At 45.3% G+C, this 15,075-nt stretch overlaps 1 protein-coding gene across 1 annotated transcript; it reads left to right on the top strand.

The window, feature by feature from the left end:
* The first annotated feature begins 318 nt into the window (after positions 1 to 318).
* Positions 319 to 2,275, top strand: LOC106744827 (splicing factor U2af 38 kDa subunit-like). Its single transcript, XM_014619872.1, has 5 exons — positions 319 to 483; positions 571 to 658; positions 1,064 to 1,130; positions 1,236 to 1,524; positions 1,617 to 2,275. The coding sequence occupies exons 1-5, from the start codon at positions 440 to 442 to the stop codon at positions 1,849 to 1,851; spliced, it is 723 nt and encodes a 240-aa protein (XP_014475358.1). The 5' UTR covers positions 319 to 439; the 3' UTR covers positions 1,852 to 2,275.
* Positions 2,276 to 15,075: the final 12,800 nt, after the last annotated feature.

The following is a 15,075-nucleotide window of genomic DNA, read 5'->3' as shown; positions in this document are numbered from 1 at the left end:
AAGCAAGATTTCTGTTAACTTTATCTAATTAACTAATCTAATATCCTTAACGTGGAAAGTTAAAATTTAATCCTTCACGTAAAGTTTAATCCTTCACGTGGAATCAAGAATTGAACTTTATATTCGAATGGAGCAACAAATGTTTTATTCATATTAGTTTATATAGTATATCGTTTCTTTCGTCATATATAGGGGCAAAAGTGGCCGCGGTATGGCACTAGCGCCATCTAAAGATGATAAGCGTAAACCTTTACCTAGAGCAAATGATTTTGAAACGGTAGCTCAATTTGTCGTTGAATTGTCGAATCGGTATAGTAGTTCTCTTGTGGTTTTCCCTAACGTACGTTTCGTGTCCGGCAATGCTTCGTTGAGTCTTACGTTAAACGTAGAAAGAGTTTGCTTTTTCGCTTGTGAGATCCATTCGAGCGACTTTCTCACAATGGCAGAGTATCTAGCATCAATTTTTGGAACTGAAAAGGATAAGTAAGTACCGATTTCCGCGAATGCGTTTGTAAGGTTATGTTATCATCGTAATATAAACTGATGTCGTTTCTGTTGTCTCTTTCGCAGAGTAAATTGCTCGTTTTACTTCAAAATAGGAGCCTGTCGACATGGAGATCGATGTTCACGTATCCACAACAAGCCAACTTTCAGCCAGGTATGTGATGATGCATGCATGTTTTATTGTATCTTGATATCTTAAATTTGCGCATTGCAATATTCATTATTTTGAAAGTATACTTGCAAAAGATACATATCTTATCTTTATGTAAACATAATTATCTCGAATGTGGCCATATTGATTTGAAATATTTATATTGTTTATATTTCTCGTCTATATTTCTCATCCTCCTTTGATGAGCAACAATTAGATACATAATTGCAATATATTCCTACTGCTTTTATACAATGTGACCTGTATCTGCATTTTTAATTTTGCATATGTACACTCTACTTGAGCACAAATCGCAATTATTGTTCAAATTGATCTGAACAATGTTAACTACGTTACTTGTTTACTACACGATGCATATCGTTTAAGTAAACCCCCTGTGTTCTTCAGACATGTCTTCTGCAGAATCTCTATGTAAACCCTCAGAATTCTGCCAAAAGCGCAGACGGATCTCACTGTAAGTACATTATATAAAACTTTGGTAAAAATGTTGTATATTGTGGTATATGTGTATATAAGTAACGTAACACACGGTTTGGCACGTATTTCCGTTTGACAATAGTGGTCGCGAATGTAACGGACGAGGAAATGCAAGAGCATTACGATAATTTTTTCGAGGACGTTTTCATTGAATGCGAGGATAAATACGGTGAAATTGAAGAGATGAACGTGTGCGACAATCTCGGCGATCATCTGGTTGGGAACGTTTACATTAAGTTTCGCAGGGAGGAGGATGCGGAAAGAGCTGTCAACGAGTTGAATAATCGTTGGTTCGGCGGCAGGCCGGTCTACGCTGAACTCTCGCCCGTTACGGACTTTCGCGAGGCTTGCTGCCGTCAATACGAAATGGGGTAATTGTGAGCTTATGCAATTGTAAAATACGGTATATAGAGGTGTGAGAAAACATGTATGCCAGCTGCGTATGATATGCCCGTGTGTTTAGCGAGTGCACCCGTTCTGGATTTTGTAACTTCATGCATCTGAAGCCCATCTCCCGGGAGCTTCGTCGGTACTTGTACAGCCGGAAGAAGAGCAAGGGTCGATCCAGGTCGAGATCGAAATCACGAGGCCGCGATCGCAGGAGGAGATCTAGATCTCGAGATAGGAGGTCCAGGTCTAAGGATCGTCGCAAGGGAAGAGACGACAAAGGCAGAGATGGCCGGTCTGGTCGTTATTAATGATATTTCACGTGTGTATTCGCTGTTTATCCGTTTTTCGTGTTTCAATTTCGTTTGGTATACTACATATAACTACATTTCACGCCACGCCACGCCCCATCAATACTTTCTTTATTATTAATCACTTAGCAAGTGAAAAACTTATAAAAAGTTTTACGTTTTTACGTTTATTGTAGAACGTTCAATAAGTTCCTTCAAATTTCCTTGTATTCATTTAGTATTAAATTGCTGTGGTATATTGATATGGGTTATGTAGGTTTGGTACCATTGTTTCATTGAAAATATCGGTTATAATTTTGCAGTAATATGTTATAATTATTCTCCACATATATGTATTATTTGACATAAACTGTCTCATTGGTGGAAAATAATGAAATATGATTCATGTATTTTTAGTTTTTATATTAAAGTGTTGTTGAGAATATTTCGATGCTGTTTTTCTTTTCCCTGTTTAAAAGATATCGAGAATATTAAAATTTAATTTGAAATGTTTGCTTATATTATCGATATCTTGAAATGATGGTAATGCAGTTTTTGACACAACGCTGAATTTTTCAATGAGGACATTTATATCTGATATGTCTCTATGATAGTATTATGTTACAATTCTTGGAATGTTAGTGTTTGTGAAATATCGTATCAGGAATATACTCGAATATTTCTTGTTTGTATCCTATGTTACCAACGTAGACCACCTTGGGACAGAAGCTTGTGGCGTTTGCTGCGAGATCTCTCTGTGGTATCTTTTACCAGAAAATTTGCTTCTAGCTTTGTGTGTGTTGTGGTTGCGGTCATTTCATCAAATTGTCACTTGAGGAAGAACATCTGCTTGCAAACGCCAGTTTCAAGCAAATTGTTTGAGAAACCAGTCACTTATTTAACTTTCGAAACTGAAACCGTGTGCTTTTGTATATGAAGAGTATATGAATTTTTGGAAAATATATAGCTCTGGGAAAGCTTTTTATATATTAAACCATTTACATATTATNTATATATATATATATATATATAATTATACGAAATTATAGAATTCTTACGAAATATAGAACTCTCACTCCGGAAATCTGAATCAACAGGAGACGCTGCGCGGCGTACTTTTACCGCCAGCTTTCTAACAGCAGCTCGCACTTTTCACGTGCACGCGGCGATTATTCGCGAACCAGGTCTTCACTCCCTTTTGTTCTTACTTTAATCGGTTCCGGCGTGTACTCGTTGTCTCGTGCCGGCCAACTGTTGCTCAACAAGTTGTTGCTGAAAGATGATGCGAAGATGCGGCGGGCGTGCGCGCAGCCGAGCGAGGATAGCAAAAAAACGAGAGAAACAAGCCCTAAGAAGAGGGAGAAAAAAAATTGGAAGGAAGCGGAGGTAGAAAAAAAGAAAGGAAAACGCGGGAGAGGCAGCCGGAGGTTTTCAAGGAGAATCACGTCTCCTCCGGTTGAAATCGGTTCATCCGGACCGGCGCGGGCACGTGTTTCAGCTGGGCCTAATTGGCGGGGCTCTCTCGGGTCGAGAGAGCGAGAGAGAGAGAGAGAGAGAGAGAGAGAGAAAAAGGAGAGGCTTCTCGCTTCGCTTCGAGACTTCGAACGGGCGTGCATTACCGCAGCAGATGGTGGTCGTCGTGATTGCAGCTGCCTCTGAAGGACACCTGCCGTTTCTTTCGGACGGAATACCGATGCTCTCTTCACCGCCGGCTCGCTTTCGTGATTCCTTCTGGCCGGAATCGCTTTTCCTCCGCGAAAGAGAGAAAACGATCGGGCGTCGCGAATCAGGAAAAAAATCGAACGAGCGCGTAAACGCGGACGGGCAGTTCATTAACGAACGTTTACTCGCGGCCGGAGGGAACAAGATAGCCTTCAATATTAACGCACGTCTGCATAAAACATGGTCGATTCCGTTATACATGCGCATAATCGTTCTTCCTTATCCGTAGATTGAATTCGATTATGGATGGAACTATAAGCGTATCGCGTACCCTCATGGTCTCATGGTCTTAACTGCAATGCGTGTAACTGCGTGTAACTCGGCGTATTGAATCTCTTCTCGCAATTTCGTGTTGAACAGGTGCGCGAAGACCGGTTGGTCGTTTAACGGCGGCTCACCGTACAGATATCTCGGTATTCTGACGGAATCGCGCTAATATTCACGAGTAAAGCCTCGACACGGTTGAAAGGAATCGCGATGGGACATGCAAAAATAATTCGACGAGCAGCTCGAAGTAGACGGTAGATTTAATGCATGTTTGAGAATGTAACGCCGTAACTTCTCGCTTAGCGCACTTTATGTGGAGCAGATGTGTGGGGACACGCTGTATCACGCGATAAAAATAGCCAGAATAGGGAATTATGTACTCCTTGGAATCTCTCATATCTTTATTCGCAACGACATAGCGATGCGTGCTAAATAATGAGATGAACACGATGACACGTAGCGAGCAAACTTGTGAATTCAGGAGTTTGCGGGTTCGCGGGGTATGCGCGAGATTTATCCTTTGTTCGCAACCTTGCTTTAAGATGTAAGCAGTCGGCAAATCGGCCAATTACAATTGTTTATTAGAGGAATAATCGACCGTGGTTGACTGATTCGTTTGCGGCTTAGATCTTAAAGCAAGATTGTAGACAAGGGCCTGAAGGTTTAAAAATATCGAGTTTTCTAAGAAAAATAAGCGCTACTTTTGCGCCTGTTTTCCCGACTTTTATTTTTCACATTCGGTCAAATTGAATCTTACAGTTATTTATTATTTGAACAAATTTCGCGAATGGTTAGAAATAACCGTTGATTGCGATTTCGATTACTTTTTCGATAACAACGCCCAGTTCTGGGTTAATTTCAACTAATGATTGGGGAATTCGATCGAACTTGCACGACACATTTTCCACGGTTGCATCTTCCTGTGTGATAAATTCCGGCAAAAGTTCGCGCACCACTCGTGCCCGCGGTCCCACGAGCCTAAGAACCCGAAGAAGAATTCTCGAGAGCGTCGATATGCGCGGATGCAAATTGAAAGCCCAGGAGCGGAGCACGATGGTTCACGAACAGGCCATCCGGGTACCATAATTAATCCTGGCGATCCGCCAGGCAGTTCGGTTACAAAAGAAAGAGAGACAGAGAGAGGGGGGNGGGGGGGGGGGGGGGGGAGAGAGGAGAGACTCGTTTTTATACTGCCAGATGATGATGGTAGCGAGAGGACGAGAGAGAAGCGGAACGACGAAGGGGGTGGAAGGGAGGCGGAGAGGCGAAAAAAGAGAGAAGAGCCGGCCCTCGAAATGTGCGCGCGGAAAATCGCACGCTCGCCGGGGTCTGACGGGAACAATGAACAGTCCTGACCGCGATTTCCCTCGTCGGGGAAACGAGCTAACGAGCTGTCAAACGTCACCGAGCCGGAAGGGCCCGGGCGCTGTTGAATGTCGGTGGCACGGCGCGGCGCATCTTCGATCGGCGTTCCGGTATCGACGAGCCTCCCGGAGCAGGACGCGTCCCGTCTTCCGCTAACTGCGACGGAGATTGGCAATTACGTCGGCCAGGATCGATTTGATATTGAAAACTGGAAACGTTTCAAACAGCAATCGGAAAAACCTCGAGAGCCTCGGCGCTCGTAAAACGCTCGGCCGCGCGAGCAGCGAGTGGTGCACCTGCAACGAAGCATCGCCCGATCGAGGAGGTCCTCCCCCTTCCCTCCCCCTCCCTAATCCCCTCCTCTTCGAGATCCATCGTAGGCAATGTATTCCAACGGTGACGTCACGTTGACGTACGTGTAACAACGTTAAGTAACGAGTCTGTATTATCCGCCTGGTTAATCACTCACCGTCGCCTCTAACGAAAAGGCGAATCGACTCTCTTAACAGGCGGAACGCGAAAATTGCAATCGAACGTCAGGCGAGTTGCCTTCGCGACGTAAATGATTTATGAAAGCGAGGGGAAACGCGAGGGCCGTCGAAGAGAGCCATTCCATAAAATACGGATAACCGCGTGTCGAACGAGGGCGCGATGGAGAGAGAGAGAGAGAGAGAGGAACGGGAGGAAGGGAGACGAGACGGAGAGGGCGTCTTTCAATCCCGCTGTATGAGAGACGACTCGCTCGATGGTGGAAAAAAAAAAATGTTGCGTCGACCATTTAATCGCGTGGCCGCCTGCGAAAAGCCTGAATCGATGGCCAGCGGTTGTGGAGAAGAAATGGGTAGGCGTGTTCGAAATTCGACGCGAGATCACGAAGGTGATCTCCTGCAGGTGATCTCGCAAACAAAGACGGTGAGCGGCCGTGCGGAACGATTCGCCACCGTGTCGTTCCGGGGGGAGGGGGGATCGGGGAGAGAGGGAGAAAAAATAACCGGTGGAAATTTGTAGTACGCGCAACGTGCGACGACCTAATTGGTATAATAATAAAAATGGCGCGTTTCAGCGTTACCATGCCGGGCGAAGTTCTCGTTTATATGCAAATGCGGCCCGGCCGCGGCGCTTCAACGGCTATATCCGAACCCCCGCAAAAAGCCGATCCGCTTCTTCTGTTGGCGTTAAAACGATCTAAATGATCTAATCGAGCCCCGACTGAAAATACATCGCATGCATTTTGCCGCTAGTTGTTGCGCACCGTTACATCTCCATCGCGCCGCTCTCGCGTAATTATTCCGAAAAATCTGTGGGCTCGTTTCTTTCAGGCTATTTCGGGCGAAGGTGTTCTTTCGGATATAAGAACCCGTCGAGAGTAAATCTCCGCTTTTCCGTCGTCGAAACTACGCGGCGGCGTTTTCGTTTCTCTCGTTGCATTCATTCACCGTATTCATATTACTTTCGCCGCTTAAAACCACACGAATGACGTATCTCAGGAATCGGAAGTATTTCCTTCGGGACGTACCTTCGCGCAGACGGTGCGACATAGAGCGCTTCCCGGAGATTTATGAGAGACGTCCACGCCCCTACTTCTTTCCGTTTCTTTTCCGGCCAGGGGAAAGAAAATCGGTTCATCAGAATTCCTCGCAATCGGCATAATCGAAATCTGTTTTTGTTCTTCTTTGATTGTGCCGTGACAATGGACAATGACATTGTTAGGAGGCGCAAGAAAGACGGGAGGAGCGAAGAGAAAAATGGCGGAGAGAGAGATAGAGAGAGAGAGGAAGTCGCGCCAGGGGAGAGGCGGACTGTCGCCTTCGAGGGCGAGATGACTCCCTAGGAGAGAGGAACGGCGAGAATAACGGCGAGTTTAATATGGCGCCTCGGGGCTCGTTTAATCATTTAATCGAGTCCCCGGCATGCCTCGGTTCTCCGCCATCGTTCGCACCTTACCTCGTCGTCTCGTCCCGTCCTCGGCGAATACCTTCGGAAGGGCCGACGATTACTTAAGGACGAATTCGCGCGTTCTCTTTCTCTCCCATCAGCTCGTTCTCCTTCCACTCTCACACTTCTTCTTTCCCCTCGCCGAGCAATCGAGACTTTTCCTCATCGCGGACCTTTTAGCTCAGCCATGCAATATCCGGTCGTGCTCATGGCTATCGCTCGGCTAGATCGGTAGATGCATTCGGGTAGGCCTGAGTCCGGCGAAATCGTACAAGTGGCCTCGGTGATCCCGAACAGAGACAGCAATATTCAAATACAAAGGGTGGCCGGGTCGGTTCAAGTGCAGGGCAAACACTCGACGACCGGTGGCGGATCGCAGTAACTTACGAGAGAATGCCGATGTAATGAAAGAGTCCAGATGCCCGTGTGATCTACGCGTCTCTCGAGTCATGAGCTCTCGATGGATCCCTCCAACAGCCGCGTGTCGAGTTTCACGCTTAATTTTAAACGTGTTCGTTTGATAATTTCATAAAAATCGGAAAACGATACAAGCGTTTAATATAGCTTGTTCCGTATAGCGCTTATTCGAGTTTCCGATTTTTAAATGGTGAACTTGAGAATTATCGTGCACAGAGAAAGAGATATCTTTAAAGATAGAGAAATTATCAACATATCGGTGGAATTTATTCCCAAAGAAACGTTCCAACTATCATTTTCAGCGCAGGCTACGCTTTCGTAAACCCAACTTCCGCGCTATCTCTCTTTGACCCAATATGGTTTTACGATGAGCAGTTCAGGATTTTATTGAAATTGTCACGAGCGACCACGCGCTCTCGACCATGTTGAATCAACGCGTTGATTCCAGCCATGCGACTCGTGCTCGATCGCACGTGAAAAGGGCGACGACGTGCCACGTGGAAAATAATGGCAACGGGGGTGTACGCGCGCGGGCGAGAATTACGGACTTGTCAAAAACGCGACATCTAGCCAGAAAGCAGTTTCGCCCGTTCCTCCCCCTTCTCATTCCGCTTATCCCGCAACCCCTCCGCATCGCTTCACGAGGTTCCGCTCGGCGGTGCGACAGATTACGCGAGAAGGGGTGAAACGGCGAGAATGGAGAACGCTCGGAGGGCATAATAATTTGGTGCTAAATGCGGAGAAAACCCGGCCACGCTCCGACGACGGTTGGTAGGTAGGTGGTCCGGAATGCAGTGGGTCCGTAAATGCAGCTTGGCCGGATAGGCCAGAGCTCTCTCTTAGGCGTACGCTATCGAAAATAATGACGGCGAGAGCCGGAAAATACTTCGCCCGGAAGCAACCTGAAATTAAGCATTGCGTGGCTCGTTTTTGTCGGAGTAGAGGAAAAAGCGAAAAAAGGAAAAAGTTGCATTCTTGTGGACTCAACGAGCGAAATTGGGGAAGAGACGAATGTAACCGAGGACGATGCGCTTTCGAAAATTCTATGGTCTCCACTCGGATGCAACGTCAAGTTTTTTCTATCAGAGACAACACACGAAGGATATAAAAGTATTATTTTAATGTTGTCAAAATTTTAGCATGAATGAAGCTCTCTGTACTTTAATTTTACTTTATTTTGAAATAAATAGAAACTTTATGACTACATTCAATTGTGTTTGTTACATAATTAATCACGTAATGTAATCATTCTAGTATTTGCCGACGAGAATAATTATCGACACATTATAATTTATCGCTTCTACGTGTAATTTTGTTTAACGATCAAATTGTTATTGTTTTGATTCACCAATTGCCCGATTAACGTTGCCCGTAAAGTAAAAAAAGCTCACTGCTAAAAGTGGAACAAAGGGAAAACCGAGGTGAAACAATGGGAGGTAAACGAGCTTTGAAAAAATGTGCAAGAGTAGAAGCAGTCAAGGATGTTTAATGGAGCATCTCGGTAAAGAAACGAGTCGCTGTCGACGCGTGAGTGTTCTTGAATCTTTCTCGTTGCGTTCGGTAAGCCTTGCGACTTACCATTTTGTTGAGAAGACCGGAAACTGAGAAATATGAGAGATAATATGGAAGAAAAACACTAAGATTATTATGTTTATTTTTTTGGCTTTGAAGTCCTGTTAGAGATGTAAAAATTAGAAATACAATTAAAATTTATATGCATGGGTTTTATATGCACTAACCAACAACACTTTTAATAAATAGGGCGTTTCTCAAAATATACAATCAGGAAAAGAGAAAAAAACGAATAACAGCCAACGCTGGTTGTTGCTTGCGGTAAACATTTAATAATGCGAAAGATTTTTTAAATATAAAAGACGATTATAAAAGGCGGATGTTTCGGTCACATCAACAACACAGCTCTACTAAAATATATGATAGTCTTATGGAAGTTATTACTTATTTCTTTGCAAATAACTATTTTTTAAGATGTTTGAGGATTGACATTTCTAGAAATTCTTCTAGGTTTCAAAAAGCCGACATGCTCATATGATATCTATAAGAAATTATAAAAAAAATAAGATCACCGAAATTTCATTATTTTGTACATTTATAATATATCTTTACATGCTTAATCTTTACATCTTTAATTATACATATTTTTTAAAACTTTAAACTTTTACAACATATATTGCTTTTTTATTATGTGAAGAGGCATTCTTTGACTTCTTCTTTTCGACCATCTTAAATAAACAAACAAGAGAAACAAGAGAAAGTCACCGGTAACTTCAACTATATTCTGTGAAATGATATTTTTCAGAAAAGTTCAGATGTGTCGGTTGAAAGACCAGTAAACTTAGGTATGTAGGTTTACAGAACGACCTAACCCTAACTTTTCTTGCATGGTCCGGTGACGGAGGATAGAGATTGGCGCAAGGTTCAAAGTGATTTGAAAAGTTCAAAACTTGCGCTATAAAATAACACTGTCGAATAAATCACTTGCCGCTGATTTGTTGCCTTAATTTTCGCAAGAAGATAGTCCAACAAAAACTTCAGCGCAACGAAAAATCAAACGATGCTAAAAACACAACCGAACGCAAACGGAAACTACCGTTTTAGCTTCAAACATTGTACACAATAGATGAAATTTATGTTCTATTCGACAGAATTCAGTAGCCGAGAAACATGGATACGTCGGTTTACCGTACTTATGTTAGCTTTTCCTCCATAATATATTCGCGAATAATCGTGCGTGATTAATATTATATAAAACGCATAATTGTAACGATATTCCCCGAAACGGCGAATTTAGCGCGATGAAAATTACAATGTCCGCAATCTGGTCTCTCGCGCGCAGTTCTGGATATAAGAATTTACGAGGGTCATAAAAATGAATTAGAAATTGAAATGTTTCTAAGCTCTCCGCGTCGCACTACATATTTCTTCATACCGACGGCAATTTCCCGGACACTTCCTTATAGCGCCGAAGGTTTATGCGCTTCTTTTGTCCGAGATCAAAGGACACACGAACATATGGCAGCGCCGGATATGAGAATCCGCTCGCACATCTCGATAGCATTTGCGATAGGTCTATTCCGTTACAAATCTTTCGCCGCCAATAAAGATTTCTGTACGAAAAAGCCTCCGGACGGAGAATTACGAGGACGTGGATCGCCTATTGGCCTCTCCGGGGTCTGAGGGGAACTTCAGCGAGAACGCGGAATCCCCCGTTCTCCGGGCGTTTAATTGGGATTTTATACGACGAATTAGACTAAAAGGCTATCCACGTAGGATCTCTTAACGAGCATAAAAGAAAACCCCCGGATGTCGGATCCCCGCTCGGCCGTGGATACGCGCACGACGGGTATTTAAGCTCTCTGACTTCCCAGCACTTCGCTCGCGTAACAGCTATAGGTGAGAGAAACTGCTTTGGTAAGAGGAGAGAAGTACCTGCAAAAGCGTCCGGTTACTTTGCGCTCACGGTTTAGGCGATGACGATCGCGGATTCTTTACAGCCGTGTGTGCAACGAGAGACCGCCAGCTACTAAATCCTTTCTCGTTCGAGGGCTTAAACGTCGCCCGACATTTTTTCCCTGTGCATATAGACTGTTCTCTTTATTCGCCAATTTTCTCGATACGCCCTGTTGAACACAGCGCAAGGTCGCGGAAACAGATCGATGATACGTCCTCTTCTGAGAAAATCGCGTTTCGCGTCGCCTCCTGCACTCCAAGAGATCGAACGTTACAAGGTGAAGAAAATTCCGCGACTTATCCGCGAGATTATTTCAAAGTCCCGGCGGTTAGAGGACGATGGGTGTTCGATACGTCGCGATGGTGTCCAGTACGCGACGTTACGACGGATTTACGACGAGCAATACACGCCGACCGATTTTCTCGTCTATCTGCCGGCAGTCGGCGAAAAAGGAAGGGGTCGTGAGACACGGGGGGTGGATGGACGAGGGAGGAGAAGCGAGAGACGGAGAGCAGAGACGGTAGGATAGGGCGGAAGGCACGCTTCGTCGATTTCGAACCCCCCTGATTCTTCCCACGTCCATTTCCCTTTGTCGTCGCGTTTTCCTGCGGTTGCCGGCACTATGGCAGCTCTCCGTTCCGCCGCCCTTTCCCTATCCTCCCTCCCTCCCTCCCTCCTCACCTTCTATCGATCGCGAAACGCGAAATGGGGCGGGATTCCCTTAATTTAGACCCCGTTTTGATGGAACACTCGCCCGATAATGGACTCGGGATGCTTTGACGTTTGGACGTTTCCCGTACAGAGTACCCTGATTTAGTGTGGATTCGACCTCCCGTCGGAGAACAAAGGTATTCATAAAAAGCAACACGATACCGGCCGATAAGTAAAAACCTGTAAATGTTTCCACGATTCGGGATAATGCTAATAATTGTTGAAGACAAAGGGGAATCTTGGAAGTTTCCTTTCACCGATGCGCTGACAATAATCCGGGACGAATAATTTCACGCTACGTCGGAATAAAAGGAAGCAACGCGGTGAGGGCGCGGAGAGCGCGACTAATGAACCTTCAGACTTCATTGATAATTGTAAAAAGAAGGGAAGAGGAGGAATTATTAAGCAAATTTGAGTCAGAAAATGGAATTTAATTATTAGCGAAAGTGTTATTAATAGCCCGATGGATTAAAAATTTGTGATATATAAATGAAACAGTTTAGGCTGATTACATTAACTAGTTATGAGGTCCGATTAATGAGAAATTTATCGGAAAAAGTTGATGTTAGACTTTACGGTAGATGTCGCAGAAATTGGTAATGCGCTCGAAATTCGTGCTCGGTGAAGCGCGCACTGTCGCGTCCGTACCAATTTTATGCTTGGCGATACTCGCGAGAGTGAAAGTAAAACAATCATATTTCTCACGTTTTATTGACACTCAACATTAAACATGAAGTCTCGATTTCGGATATACCAGCGGCTACGACGATGACTGAAAATTTGGCGCGCGGCAACAGTTGAAATCGAATTCTCTCTTTTCAATTATTTTACACGTTCATTTATAATGCATGTGTCGATGTGTTCTCCTCAGATCGACATGTTGTGCGCGTGTTTGCACGTGTTTTTTTGTTTAACCTCGATTTATGGTTATTTGTCCGCGGTGGTTGTGAAGTTTGCTCTGCAATCGAAATGCAAACAATTATCTCGTGGTGCGCGGCGGTCAAGCAAAAATGTCTATATTTTGACAATTACAAACTGTCATTATTTGTTGGGAGAACCGACGATATTTTTTGACGATATAATTTGCGCGTACACATTCGGCTCTCGCGCTAAATAACGGCGCAAAAACCCCTCGTTTAGCGATGGTTAACCGCGAGACCGCAATCTTCAAGTGGGAAATATTCGCTTCGTTTTCGCGAAGGTGAGAGCAGAAATTGATAGGGCCTTCTGTAGAGCCGTGCGGATTTTTTTGTATCAATTTTCCGGCTTCATTCAGTATTTGAGTGCATTGTACTCGGGGAACAATAACTCATCTCGATATTGCTAGGCTGGCTCTCGCGTCCGATATTCCCCGTGCATATCGATATCGCTTACTCTTTCCTTTCGTCCCCTTTCCGCCCCCCTCCTCCCCCCTTCATATCTCTGGGCCTCTCTTTCTCTATCTCGCTCTTGCGCTTTATCAATCTCTTCTTCTCTCGCTATTTTTCTCTTTCTCTCTCTCTTCCCCTCCCACCTTCTCGCCCTCCGCTTGCACCCCTTTCTCATCTCTACCTTTCCTACCAATAAAGTCCAGGCTTGGTCACGATTTTACGAGGCGAAACGAAACTTTGTCTATTAACCCGTGACTTATTAGCCGTTGGGTGCGATGCACACGAACTGCAAGCTATCACGTCGATGACATATTTGACCGATGAATATAACATATTCATTGAAATGCTAACGACGCAACGAGCACGACGTAGCGTCGCGCCTGCCTGCCTGCCGGCCGGCCGACCGGATAAAGTAGACGAGATTTTGTTGAAATGCGGTATCGACGCTCGTAGAGAGTGCCTTTGTGGATGAAAGGTGTCCCATTCAACAACGTACCTACATATGCATAACTGCAACTATTTTATAGTTTCGAAAAACAGATTATTCATGTTTCACCTCGGGGAATCTCTCGATACTCGATCCCGTTCGCTATTGTCCGCTTCACTTTAACGCTTTAATAGATACATTTAATTTTTAAAAATGCACGAGCGCGCGCGCGCGCGCGCTGACTTATACATTCGTTGCCGTGGAAAGTGTGACAGTCGAATGTTTCTGGGACGTTTCGAGAGAGAAACGAAAAAGGTAGACAAAAAATCCCCTCGCACATTTGCATGTTTCATGCGAGAATCTAAGAGTGTACGCATCCCCCATGTTTCATGCAAAGCACGAGCGATTATAACGAACTGCATGCGCGAACAGCGAAGCGTAATCCATCTTCCGTCGGTTCCGAAAATGTTCCATGTAATAGACAAATCCTGAATACCGGCTGCGTTGTCCTTGAAAACCGTTGAATATTTCAAGTGCGCGAAACCGTGTCGTAACACTGCTACTGTCAAATTCAATTCAATAGTCGCGAATGCATATTACCGTCGAATTGCATATCAGTATCTGCCGTCACTCGCAAAGTGGAGCGTAAATTTTTGATCGCACCTAATATGCGACCTGCGAAGGATGTTTCGCCGCCACTCGCCACCTGCCCGCATTCTCTCGGCTTCTCTGCCACGCTTCGCATCTGTCATGATCCCTACGGGGCCTCAATGCCGGTATTCCCGATCGTCCGATACTTTCACGCGAAATAATCCTCCGGGATAGACCTGGACCTGGCCTTTCCAGGTGTCTCGAGGAGGCATTTAGGGTCCGGGCAAGCCTTTGAATTTTAAAACCGGTCGGAGCGTGAAAGAGAACCGTCGTCGTAGAAGCCACGCGACAAAGTCCTCCTCCGGGGATTGCCTCTTCAAAATTCTCCTCCGACGATTTAGAGAGAGAAAGAAAGAGAGAGAGGGAGAGAGTTACAAACGAATCAATCGCGATCGCAAACAAAAATCACAGCTGGAACGGAAGGCAGGAACGATCGAGTGTCTCGCGACGTTTCCTCCGCTCCTTCCGTTAAGAACGATCTCTCAGCGTCGCGTCGAGTCCTTATTATTCGCTCTAGAGAGCCTTCGTGCTCCCGTCGCGTTTTCGTTTGCGCGGCACGTGGACTCTTGCTCGTCGTGGGACTCTCCCTCTCTCCCTGGCCGCTCGACAGGGTGGCGGCGAGCACGAACGAGGAACCAGATAATGAAGGATGGAGCGGTCGGCCGGCCGGCTGGCTGGCTGGCTGGCCGACACGGCCAGTGTTTGAGAAGCACTAGTCCGGTCCCTGCGGAGTGGTCGGTCTTCTACAAGGCTATCCAGCGAACCCAGCGACGGGAGCGGGCCACTTCCCGAGGGAGTCCGCTCCATCTATCGCTACCTGGCCGAGTGCTTGAGAGCACGTGAGTGAGAAACCAGGTTATATGCAGATACGTACTCCCCTGCCCCGTATTCCTTCCTCTGCCCCCCCCCCC

The sequence above is a fragment of the Dinoponera quadriceps genome, unplaced genomic scaffold (assembly GCF_001313825.1).
Source record: "Dinoponera quadriceps isolate SergipeBrazil2010 unplaced genomic scaffold, ASM131382v1 scaffold1308, whole genome shotgun sequence".
In the NCBI taxonomy this organism is placed as follows: domain Eukaryota; kingdom Metazoa; phylum Arthropoda; class Insecta; order Hymenoptera; family Formicidae; genus Dinoponera; species Dinoponera quadriceps.
The sequence above is the reverse complement of the archived record's forward strand: the minus strand, read 5'-3'. Positions and strand labels throughout refer to the sequence as shown.